This window comes from Micropterus salmoides, unplaced genomic scaffold (assembly GCF_014851395.1).
Source record: "Micropterus salmoides isolate LMB-PRFRI ecotype aquatic unplaced genomic scaffold, ASM1485139v1 Ms_hic_scaffold_14, whole genome shotgun sequence".
In the NCBI taxonomy this organism is placed as follows: domain Eukaryota; kingdom Metazoa; phylum Chordata; class Actinopteri; order Centrarchiformes; family Centrarchidae; genus Micropterus; species Micropterus salmoides.
In genome coordinates, this window is record NW_024040485.1 from 21446594 (window position 1) to 21458909 (window position 12316).

Sequence of the window (12316 nt, forward strand, 5' to 3'; positions counted from 1 at the left end):
CTCCCCTCCACCACCCCCACCACCCCCACCACCCTGTCCCCTGGGTAGAACACAGCAGTGTGATGTCTTTGGTGTCATTTTATTTCTCTGCACAGACCTACAGCTCACACAGTTGACTGTAACAATTTTCCTTTTTAAAAAGGTGATGTGTTCACATTGGCTGTTTACAACTGCAGTTATCAAAACATTATATGCAAATGTGCAATATAAAACAACACTTAACAAGGCTCAAAAAGTCTACATTCAGTTCTCCCTGCATCATCCAACACTGTTATGTGGCACTGAGTGAATTAGCTGCATGTAGATTTAAAGTATGAAATAAAATGTCACAGCAACACACACACGAATAAACATGTATTGCGATTGGCACATATGGATTCATACAGTGTATCAAACTCTGCAGCTTTTAGGCTATTTGTACCCATGGGGTATGATTATATTCTATTTAAATTCCCATGTTTGGAAATTGTCACCACAGATTTTATCTAATGTCCATTCTGTATACGTTTTATTATAGAGCAAATCATATTCCTCTACAATTGTAGCTATTGGTCAAATGAAAGTTGCTAGTGGTCACTGGAGCAAAACAATTGTTTTATATTTTTTGTACTAGCACCTATAGATTGTAGTGACCTGATAACTGTCACCACTAGTGACACCTGGCCCCTTCATCATCCACTGAATCCAAAGCACACACAAACATAAAGCTCTAGTATGTTGGGCCCTTGAATTTGCCTGGACCTGAATAGAGATATATTTTGGTTGATATGAAGAAGATGACTGGCGACCTGTCCAGGGTGTACCCCGCCTTTCGCCCAAAGTCAGCTGGGATTTGCTCCAGCCCCCGCGACCCTGTATGCAGGATAAGCGGTTGACGATGGATGGATGGATGGATGGATGAAGAAGATGTTGGAAATGTAAAACTAGATGTTTCATGCTTTAAAGTCAGCTGTTGTACTTGTTGGATCGTCGTGTAGAACACCTTAAAATAAAGCCTAGATTAAATTTAGACATCAGACATATCAGAGAGATATATGAGCCAATGCTGAGGTGATTTCAGTCACAATTGGTTGCTAAGTGCTGTTTCAAGAGCTTCATTCAAAGCTGATTTGGCTCGTTGGTGGTTCAAAACCCTCAAAAGCGATGAAGAAACTTATAGTGTGACGTTCATCACTGTTTTTTCAAAACAACAAAAGTACCAGTTTCCGGTGCGGATGAAGCAGCTGCCGAAACAAATGAAAACACATGGCCATCAAAGGTATTTCGCTGACTGACATGAACTCGGTGAGCTGAACGTGCAGGTGACAATGTCCACTCTTCTAACGTGCGCATGGAGTAGCGGCGTTGCGCTGCATCCTGGAGATGAATTGGCCGCCACCTCCTGTTTGGAGTCAGCTCTTTCTTCCTCTTCACACCCAAGGATCGCGGTCGACTCGACGCTGAACGGGTGAAAGTTCACCCGTGCGGTGTCGTACTCCCACGCTTGCCTCATTGCGAAGTCTGTAAAGGATTTATTCTTGATGGACACCCGGGGGTCCACAGCGTTCCTGTAGCTGGCTGTGCGCAATGACGCGTAACTGGTGTCATTGCTGTTCAACGACGCAGGGGAGTGTTGGCCTCCTGCCCAGCCAATGTTGTCACCACGACCATCTTTAACCCGGGTCACTGTCTTCTTCAGATTCTCGCAGCCCTTTAGCAGCAGGTTCTTCCGGCACAAAATGTACACCCAGGGGTCTAATATGGGGTTGAATGAGGCGAAGCGGATCGCCAACATGTCGCTCCTGTAGTCAGGCTTTCCCCCAGCAGAAATATAGGCAGGGTCGTATAGCTGGTTAACGAAGATTCGCACCTGTCACAAAGAAACACAGACAGAGCATGTCTTAGGATGCGTTTTTTCAAAACAAACAAAATTGATACCAATAATCAAATGTGTTTGGCACGCACCGTGCGCAAATATTATCATATAATATAAATAGTCTGTTATCCTTACCACTAAAGGGATGGAGCAGACCAGGAAAACGATGGTCATGAAGATCAGAAGCCAGAACATTTGGATCTCCGCCGCTGAGGTGACTGACGGCAGCCGGGGGAAGCGGCGACGTGATCCTCCCTGCTCACACAACTCCGTCCTGACTATTCCTGTCCTCTGGTTCATCCCCACCAGCGACCTACACACCGCCACATTACACAAAACTGTCACTGCGATCAGCACCAGCATCACGCCGCCATACAGGAAGGAGTAGCAAGCCCCGAGTGGATCCATCGCTCTCCAGTCTAGAAAGCACCAAGTCCCGGGAAAGTGCCTAACGTGCTGCCCGAAGCCCAAACTGGGCATAATGCACAGTACAATGTTGGCAAGGTAGATGACCAAGAGCGCAAAGCGCGGCATTGTCCGGTCTATGTGCTGAGAGTAGAAATAGGCATGGTTTATGGCCAAGTATCGTTCCACAGCCATGGCGCACAGGATGGACATCCCGGCTGAGCCGAAGAAGAGCATGGAGAAGGAGAAGAAGTGGCAGAGCAGCGCTCCTCCTGGCCAGCGGCTGGCCACATATGTAGCGATCACCACCGGGCTGGTGAAGCACGTTCCCAACAGATCCGTGATGGCCATCCCGCAGACCAGAGTGTAGAAAGTGGTTTCCTTCTGCTCCTTTTTGGAGATACACAGCACAACTATGGCGATGAGGTTCCCTAGAACTCCCACGGCGAACATCGTGGCTGAAATGACCAGAGACTTGGACTCCAGCCGGAGCGCAGGGAACGCACTGTGGTTTTGGCTGATAGAGAGAGGCGGCAGCGGCTCAGAAACATTCGTGTCCAGTTCTCCAAATGCAAGGGTGTCGTTGATCATTATTAAAACGAACAATGCACAATGGTTAAAGTGTAAGACCTTTCTATGGTGTTTAGAAAACTTGCCCAGGAAATATAGAGCGCTAATCAAAAAAAAAAAAATCTTAACTGCAAATTACATCATGAAATATCGTTTTGCCGATAGAGCAAAGTGAGTTTCATAAGTGATCATGTTCAGTTTCCAGTAGCGTGTTCGGCTCCCGATACGCACATGTGAAAGTGTGCCTGGTTGTTTTTTCCCTGTTCCGTTCTGCGCGTATTTAAGCGGTGCACTGATGTCAGGGGAGTGACGTGCAGGCTATGAGCGCAGCGACACAGGTTTCCCAGGATCGCATTTCTGCAGCCAAGAACCATTATTCAACACTTGCTAATCAGAGGTAAAATGGCAGTAGAGTCGCCTCACTAAATCCAGGAGCCAAGAGCCAACATCTGGTGTCACTTCGCACAAAAGACAAAATTCAAAGTTAAAGATGCGACTGTATTTTCTTCCCAAATGAGCTTGATCTTTTCTCACCATTTAACGTGCATAACAAAAACTAATGCAATATGCACATGATTGTGAGAATGCGCAGGATAACTACCTGTGGCTCCATAAGCTGAACAGGTTCATTCGAAAGACAAAACTAGTTTGGGTGACTGTATATGATCCCGAAATAAAAGGATAGAGGGGGAAATTGTGGAGGTCATGTCATAAATCTCCAACTTCAGCACCAAGGCCAGCGCCTTTAACACAATCAGCACCACGAACAGAAACAACGCTGCCGTTTGAAACCACACACTCAGCATTTGACCCATTATTGATATTGTACGCCTTATTAAGATGTAGTCGATGTCACAACCCATACCATTGTTTGGAAACCCGTAAAATTATCAGTTCCTATCTTCAAAATGTTTCCGATGCACCAACAAATGTTTTTTTCATCTGGTTTCTGGTTTATTGCTAATCCTGTTTGTATAATCTGATGTCAAAGCAGAACACAGCTTGATGAGAATAAGACACTGCAGTGAAAAGGTTTCCACTAGACAAACGTCATCAGTCACATAGGCCACTGAGCTCCACGTGCCTCTTTTGCAGAAGAGGGTTCATGGGGACAAACTGTCAATGTTACTGATTAAATATATTTACGGCTCTACAGTCCCTGTCTTTATCTGTAGGCTGGGTTTGACCTCCGGGTATTGTTACTTGAATGCGTGGTTTTTTAGACAGTTTCAGTGAGTCCACAGCTCAACACACCTGAAACACACTGTTTATGAAGAAGAATGCACTGTCAAGACTGATTGTTAGTTGCTTTGTTTTTATTTGTTTGTTTGTCAGACTATTTCAAATGAGTCAATCTCAGCAGCAAAGTAGATCACATCGTGCCCTTGAATATAAGGCTCCTTTTGAAATTCTCTTTTAAAGGCTCCTGGGTACGTTCCTTCTCTAATGAACAAAACACTGCTGACAGCACAAATAGACCGCGACTTCTAATGAGGACAGGTCTAATACAAAGAACAGCAAAGGTGTCAGTCAAGCGGGGCCACGCTTTCTTTACACTGTTTGAATTTTGAAAGTTTTTCCCCATTGGAACCATGATCCAGCAGGTTTATTGCTGCTACCTGGAGACGTGCATAATTTTCAAACGGGCGCAACAGTCATCTTATGTAAGTGGGAATGAGTCTAAAGTATTAAAAAGAAAGGTTGTGCTTAATCTTAACGTATCCTACATAAATCTCATGAGGGGAAAAATAAGCGCAGGACAAAATACCCAAGGAGCTGCGTGAATTAGTTTCTTATCGTCCCCATCAGCACTGAACAGTTTCTCTGGCCTATAGATTTTTCATAAGCTCTATACTTTCGTGGTTCACGTGATGCCATCCCTTCTGTTTTTCATTTCCTTTGGATTTCGTTAAATAAATCCTACATGATAAATATCCATAGGGCTGATAGGCTATTATAATTTCATGAGTAATCATATTTAATAATTCAATAATTCTCAGATGGAATTTCACTGCACAATGCGGTCCCTATGGCGCATTTAAAAGTGATCATCTCTGACAAATCCCACCAACTGCGGCTCCTGAGCAAAGCCGCCTGCAGGGCAACCCCGGCGCTGAATTCGCTGTTAATCAGGCGTGTGCAGTGAAAATCTGGCCGCAGGTGTTTTGATAGCAACGCTTTGTCCTCCCTTATATTCAGAAGACGTGTGTCACCGAACTGAGCCGCACATTGGCAGGTTGTAGTTATGCAGGGGCTTTTGGTTTGGAGGGTAGCCTATAGCACGTTTTTACAGTGGTGGAAAACGTTTTCAGGTCCCTTACTTAAGTACATTATATACCACGCTGTAAAATACTCATTTACAAGAACTCCTCCACTCAAAAGTCTTTCCTAAGTGTAAGTATGTAAGTATTAGCTAAATGTTCTTAAAGTATCAAAGTAAAATTATTCAGCGCAGACAATTGACTTTTATTCTATCATATCTCATATCATCAAAAATACTGTAATACTGTAAGCAGCAGCAGTTTAGGTGTTGGAGCTGAAGCTGATATTGAACTATTTTATACATAGTTGGTAGTTTAATCTATAACAGCTCATGACATATAGAGTAAATATTCAAATAATAATAGTGGTATAGTGTCTTCATAATCCTACCAATATATATAGGCAAACTAACTATTTACAACAGTTTATAACACACACAGCAGCAGCAGCAGCAGCAGCAGGAGGATAATCTAATCAGTGGAAATGAAAGAATTCATCATATACAATGGAGGAAAGGTCCGTCTAATGGTAGACTGTGGTGGACGCTGGAGCTCTCTGTCTCTCTCTGTGTAAGTGGATTCCTCTTCTCTCATGGGCTGGTGCCTCCTGGGTATGTGTGTGTTTGTGGGTTTTACTCTGCCCTAAGTGCTGTAATAACGCAAAGCTTTCAGACGTCAGTGGCTCTGATGCCCAACCATAAAAATACACTCTTTTTTTTCTCTCTCTCTCTCTCCACACACACACACACACACACACACACACAACCTGAGGGCCTTGTGGCCACCCACACACACTGAGCAGACATAGTGTGGGTTTAATGAGGATTACTTTAGTGTGTGTGTGTGTGGTTATATAAAAGTGTGTGTGTTGTTATCGTTGTTGTCACCCTCTCACATATTATCCTTGGGGATTCCCCACTCAAATTACAGGACTTTCATCTCTTTTCAGAGCCCCTAATCAAGAAGTGTCCTTGGAGGTAATGTGTAGTCTGGAAGGATGCTGAGACAACGATACACACACGTTTGTAAGGCTGGATGTAAAGGGAGGAGACTGATATGTGTAAATCACACTGGATGGTTTAAAGGTGTTAATCAGGTCTCACTGTGCAATAACACTCATCAGATTCTCACTGCTTATTACGAGCAAAACAATAAGATCAATTTTCTGTCTCAAGGGGAATCAGTAAGCAAGTTAGGTATTGATCAGCATGTGACGTGTTTACAATCAGAGTGTCTTTATACTGGGCTGACTGCTGACGTGCAATTAAAACAATGGCTTTGTTTCAGGTTAATTTGACATCACGTGATCTGTTGTTTGTTTTAGAATGCAAATGAGCAAGGCTGTGACCTTTTCAGCTAAAATAAAAACACAAATAAACAGGTTGTTTGTGTGACTTCCCTAACAACTTTCTTTTCAGTTTAAATGTGCAATGTGTAAGAATTTAAGGGATTTAAGAGTTTGAAACATTCAAAAATGAGCTAACATTACATACCCTAACATGCTAAAGAGGTAGCCTCAGCCCATACCGTCTCAGTATACCACTTTGTACATCAATAGGCGATAGTATAGCTTAGATCCCTTATTAAACAGCTCAATTAACCGTGAATTCAAGTTTCTCCCTTCCACCGAACTAATTGCCTTGTTAAAGTTTCAGTGTGTAAGTTTTAGTGGCATCTAGTGGTGAGGGTTGCGAATTGCAACAAATGGGTCACTGTGCACTCACTTGCCCCTCAAATGAAATAAGTACTTTACAATAAATGTTTTAATTCTAATGGCAATTGTAGATTCAGCAGTAAAAAAAATTACTTTGTACATTTTCTCCACAAGGTTTTACATTATCTCAATTTCATTTCTAAATTCAAAAACAGAAAGGCCGTGAAAACTGTCAATATGGTCCTCTTTTAATATCTTTATATAATATAGACTACCCCTGTTTGTGTCTTCTTATATATTTGTGTACTGTTCTGTATGTCTTTATGTCCCATTTACACTTTATACCTCTTTTGCAATAAAGATTTAAGGAGGGTTAAAAAAATCTGATTATTCCGACACAACATGAATGCGCCATCAGTCACCACTCTCCGTTTGCAAGTGCGTAGGAGAAGCTACAGTGGCGGACATGCTCTGTTGGCTCTTGTGCTAAATATTATTTGTGATCCTCCATTTGTCCTAATTTCACTTATCTTTTTACTTCTAACAAACCTAACGACTACTACTACTACTTCTGCTGGTTTTTCATACTTTTTCAACATACTTACGTCCATTTGGGCTACAGTAGAAAGATGGCGCGCAACATGGTGACTTCCATGTAAGGGGACCTGCTGGGTATGTAGATAGAAATGGCTCATTCTAAGGTAATAAAAACATAAAAGTTCATTATGTAGGGTCTTCATACCACTGAAAACATAGTTATGTATATGATATTACATTTCTGTCAATCAATCCTCCTAAACATTACACACTGAATCTTTAACTCATCGTAAAATACACTTCATCCAAAGTTGACAGAAGCAAAATAAAACTCACCAAAACTGTCTTGGTTAGTCTTTCCACTGTTTTAGCAATCACCACCTCTGGTATAGTCGAAACAAACCCTTAATTCACAGAGTTAGATGAGAAAATATTCTGGCTCTATACACTGTCACTGCCTCTCAGATGTCTGACCTCCCTTGAGGTCAGGCATTGTGAGTGAGATGAGAAGATCAATACCACTCTCATGTCTGTACTGTAAACAGCTAGCCTGACTCTGTCCAAAGTATATTTCATATGTTAATGTTAAAATTTGTGTAAAAACAACAGTGTTGTTCAAAATTCACTGCCTGAAGACTCCAGTCTTTATGCTATGCTAAGCTAACAGGTTACTGGCTGTAGCTTCAATCAAATACAAGTGAATATTTGACCTATGAACTTTTTTATGATTTTCTTTCTCTGAACACAGAATTAGACAAATAATGCACAGGACTTCAGCATTAAAGGCTTAAAAGCGCATTATGCAACCCTAGAGGAGATTTTGCAGAAATGTGTTGCTTTTTGTCTGACATATGTGAGCCCTTGGGGATTACCATTTCATAAGGAAGCCCATTTATTTCCGCTGAGTGGAAATATTTGCGTCAAGTTCACAAACGAGAATTAATGTAGGGGTTGTACTTCAGTTTCTGCAACAGCCCCCCCCCCCCCCCCCCCCCCCCCCAAAAAAAAAAGAAAAGAAAGAGAGAGAGAGATAAATTTAATGAGGTAGAAAGAGGCTGTCTTTGTTTTCTTACTCTCCCATCATTTAGTCTTACGCTCTTGCTCCCGAGGGCTTCATAGTGACAACAAGTTTCCTTTCTCTGGGCAAAGTGAAAGAATGACATGTGGTAATGGCTGCGTGTGGGTGACGTCTTCACCGCTGCTGTTATTTGATCGTGATGCTTTACTGTTTTTATGGCATTGCACCGATGCCATCATCCAGCTTATTAGATTTTTCTTCTTCCACCACTGCTGCCTCCCCACACACAGACGTCCAATCACACTGCTGCAGCCTGCCAAGCTCATTACACTGGGGAGCTCAGGCTCATTTACTCTCTCTATTGTGCTCTGTCTTATTGCTTTTTCTCCTCTCTGGATCACTCAGTTTTGTCCCTTTCCCCCAATTAAGTCTTGACTTCCATTTTTACTCTTTTATCCCCCTCCGTTTTCTATTAATACTTCCACCTTTGTGGAATGGTATTCGTTTTAATATAGTTGTTTATTTTTCCCAGCAGGTATGTTATGGGAAGATGCCTGTTGATTTGACAATCATCTGTGTAAGCCTACAATGGGGTCCATTGTACATTAGATGGCTGTGATAAACCCCAGGCGCAGTGCACATCTGTTCCTCCCACATACACAAACACACATGTGCACCACAATACAGTTACTTGGAGTTACGGTTGCTTTGTCATGTATTTTGAAGGCTGACATCCCACACATGTAAGGTCAACCGCGCGTTTGTGTGCATGCAAGTGCATGTGTGTATGTGCATCCAACACATTTCCATACTTCAGCTTGCCATGTCAAAAGCTGTTTGTGTCTAAGTGAATTATTATTCTGGCATTATATGTTATTCGGAATGGCAAAAACACAACAAGGTTAAACTCAAAAACTGTGTGGCCGAGTGTGAGTGTGTGTATGAACTCACTGTCCCTCAGGTTGTGGCATGTTGACAAATAATAGGCAGCAAGATGTGCCCTGTCTCCTCCTACTAGAAGTATTTAGCTCATTTAGCTCTTTCAAATCTGAAATTACAGAGTTAAACTTGTTAATTTAAATGTTCCCTATTTCATCGAAGGCTTCACATTGTAGGATTTTTTTTTGGTTTTCTCCGATTGGTCTTTGGAAAGCAGTGTTGTGTTGAGACTGGTCAGTGAGTCTGTCTGAAAGAGGACTCTTTTCTGGGCTCAGCTCTTGGGATTGGAGGACTTTTCAATTGAGGAAGTCTAGGGAGCGGCACTTAATGTGAGTGGTGATGGTGCAATGGGTAAGACTATGCTTTTGGCGTGAGAGACCCGGGTTCAATCCCCCATTGTGTCCCTGAGCAAGACACTTAACCCCTAGTTGCTCCAGAGGCGTGCGACCTCTGACATGTATAGCAATTGTAAGTCGCTTTGGATAAAAGCATCTGCTAAAACAATAAATGAACTGTAATGCTCCCTTTTGAAAGTTAATTATAAGTGGGTATCTGCCTTATTCTGCTCTACAAACATTTGTTGGTGTTTTTCTGTGTATATGTAAAATGTGTTTGTCCTGTCAGCTATGATGACTGACTGGAGCCCATACTTCACCACAATACAGCACAATGGGCTGGTTGACACTTTCAGTTGTTTTACTGCCATGTTAAAAACTCCCCGACGCTATCATGATTATATCAAGGTAGGTATACTCATACTATGTTCAATAATATGATTATTTATGCTAAACTGGTATTTGTTCTCCTGACATCTGGGACGTTTAGTGCCAGGGCCCACTTTTGACAGGACTTAACCGCTATGTCCAGTTGTCACTGTAATCCTTGTTCAGTAGGAGACAAAAAAAGGTAATCAGCAAAAAAAAAAACTTCACCAACTCTATGTAGGAGGGAAAGGCCAGGAGCAGCACACTGATCCAACTGAACAGCGAGATGATTTATATATACATTAAAAAAGCTGGACTTCAAGCCTATTCTCTGGTTGTAAAATTCAGTTTGTCTCCATTTTAACAGCACACATATTCTCCAAATACATTGATTTAAACAGATCCTACATTTTGTCCCCTAGAAACTTAGGTGTCATTTACACTGGGGACGCTGGGGACATGTCCCCACTATTTTTGAATTGGCTGATTTCATCCCCATCGCTTTTTGAAAGCATTTGTTAAAAATGTTCTATAAATAATAGCTTGCAACAAGAAATGTTAAAGAACAAATGAAATTGCTTTGAGAATTTTTTTTTGCACAACAAGAAAATATGCAATGCAATTTAAATCTAGAATAAACACGTGCATTGTCCAAGAAAGTAACTTTAGTGTCACGATCTGTCCATGACCAGTTTATTGGTTGGGGTTTTGTGATTGTTTTTGCCTGTCTCTCTGGTGTATGGTGTGGGTGTGGTCTGCAGGCACCTGGCTCTCCGGCATAGCTGCTGACAATCTGCCAATCAAGCACCGACCTGTCATACTGTGGGCGTGTCTGTTCTGCTTTGTTCATTTAGTTTCAGTCTGTTTAGTATCTGTTATAGTCTTTTGGGTTCTGTCCTGTGTCTAGTATCAGTTATATAGTCTGTTGTGTTTTTGAGTTTCTATGAGTTATTGTATTGTTTATTTAGTTGATTTTGGTTTCATGTCTTGTGTCTAGTGTACTCTGTGTTCTGGTTCTGTGTTCCCGTTTGGGTTTTGTCTGTTGTGATCCCTGTGTTATAGTTGGTCGGTGTTTGTCTGTTTACATGTGTTCTTTCTGTGTTGGCTATTTTGCCCCATATCTGCCTGTCAAGTGTTCCGTCTGTTCCCTCCAGTATTCCTCTGCCTGCTTGTTGTTCTGTGTTTTGAGTTCCTGTTGGATTCTTGTCTCATGTCCTTGGTCTTTTGTACCCTTTATGTCTGTTTTTATGTATTCATATTTCTGTTGGTATTTGTCTGTGGGCTTGTTGGTAGTTCTGTTAGTTTGGGCCTGTTTGGTATCTGTCTGTGTTCCCGTCAGTTCACCACCCTGCCTGTCTGTGTCTGTCTGCTGTCATTATTAGTATCACCTGTTTGTGCTCCCGCCCTCCTCGTTAGTCAGTGTTTTAAATGTGTGTGACTTCTGTTCAGCTGTACTGGTTTGTTGTGTGTTCATCCACTGCTGTGTGGCTTGCTTGCTTGCTTGCTTGCTTGCTTGCTTGCCTGCTTGCTTGCCTGCTTGCTTGCCTGCCTGCCTGCCTGCCTGCCTGCCTGCTTGCCTGCCTGCCTGCCTGCCTGCCTGCCTGCCACCAAGGTTGTTGGATTATCCTTTGTTCTGTCTTCCCCTGGATCATCTGTTTATGACTGTTTTTGCTGCTCTGCAGACAACCTTTGTTTGGACTCTGCTGTTAGTTCTGTGGGCTTAAATAAATACCCAGAAACTGTACCTGCTCTGCCTCTGTGTCCTGCGTTTGGGTCCTAAAACCTGTTCCTGCCAGCACACACGACAAATTGTGAATCGACCTAAATACCCTGGGCTCCTGACTGTCAACGCCAGATTGTTGTACTCACTTTAGTCGTAACTATGTGCAGCCAAACTCCTAGAGACTTCTAGTGAACTTCTTTGGTTTGTGAACAAACTTCTAGCAACATGTTTTCTCCTTTGTTTGCTTCAGTGCCTGGGATTCTCGTTTGCCACACCAAGCCGCCAATAGCTGGATCTTTGTTCAGCCACGCACTCTTCGACCCCATCAATCAGCTCCCGACTACTCTCCCCCACTAAACCCTCAGTGTTATCAGTAAAATCTTTGTGAGTTTCAACCTACAGTCTCTGTCTGCTCTTGAGTCCAGAACCACCTTGCACATAACATTAAGCAACCAAAAAAGCTACTGATTACTGCATTATATTTTGAATTGTCACCTGCCACCTGATTTTTATGTTTCCTGTCATATAAATAAAGACATTTAGACCATACATTGGTGCAGAAAATGTCTCCAGAATGCAGTAAATTAAGAGTTTGATGCTCAAAATCTTCTGGGGGGGAACCCCCAGACCCCCCACTCATATTTCAGCGT

The 12316-nt window shown here is 42.4% G+C and overlaps 1 protein-coding gene and 1 long non-coding RNA gene across 2 annotated transcripts; one reads left to right on the top strand and one right to left on the bottom strand.

Moving 5' to 3' along the window:
• Positions 1 to 1119: 1119 nt before the first annotated feature.
• ptger4c (prostaglandin E receptor 4 (subtype EP4) c) lies at positions 1120 to 3064 on the bottom strand. Its single transcript, XM_038719399.1, has 2 exons — positions 1991 to 3064; positions 1120 to 1849 (listed from the first exon to the last, which is right to left on the bottom strand). Exons 1-2 carry the CDS (start codon positions 2849 to 2851, stop codon positions 1253 to 1255), a joined length of 1458 nt encoding a protein of 485 aa, XP_038575327.1. The 5' UTR covers positions 2852 to 3064; the 3' UTR covers positions 1120 to 1252.
• Positions 3065 to 11517: 8453 nt separating this feature from the next.
• LOC119903029 lies at positions 11518 to 12065 on the top strand. The gene is made up of 2 exons (XR_005444395.1): positions 11518 to 11555; positions 11917 to 12065. It is a non-coding gene; the product is annotated as an uncharacterized LOC119903029 (long non-coding RNA).
• Positions 12066 to 12316: the final 251 nt, after the last annotated feature.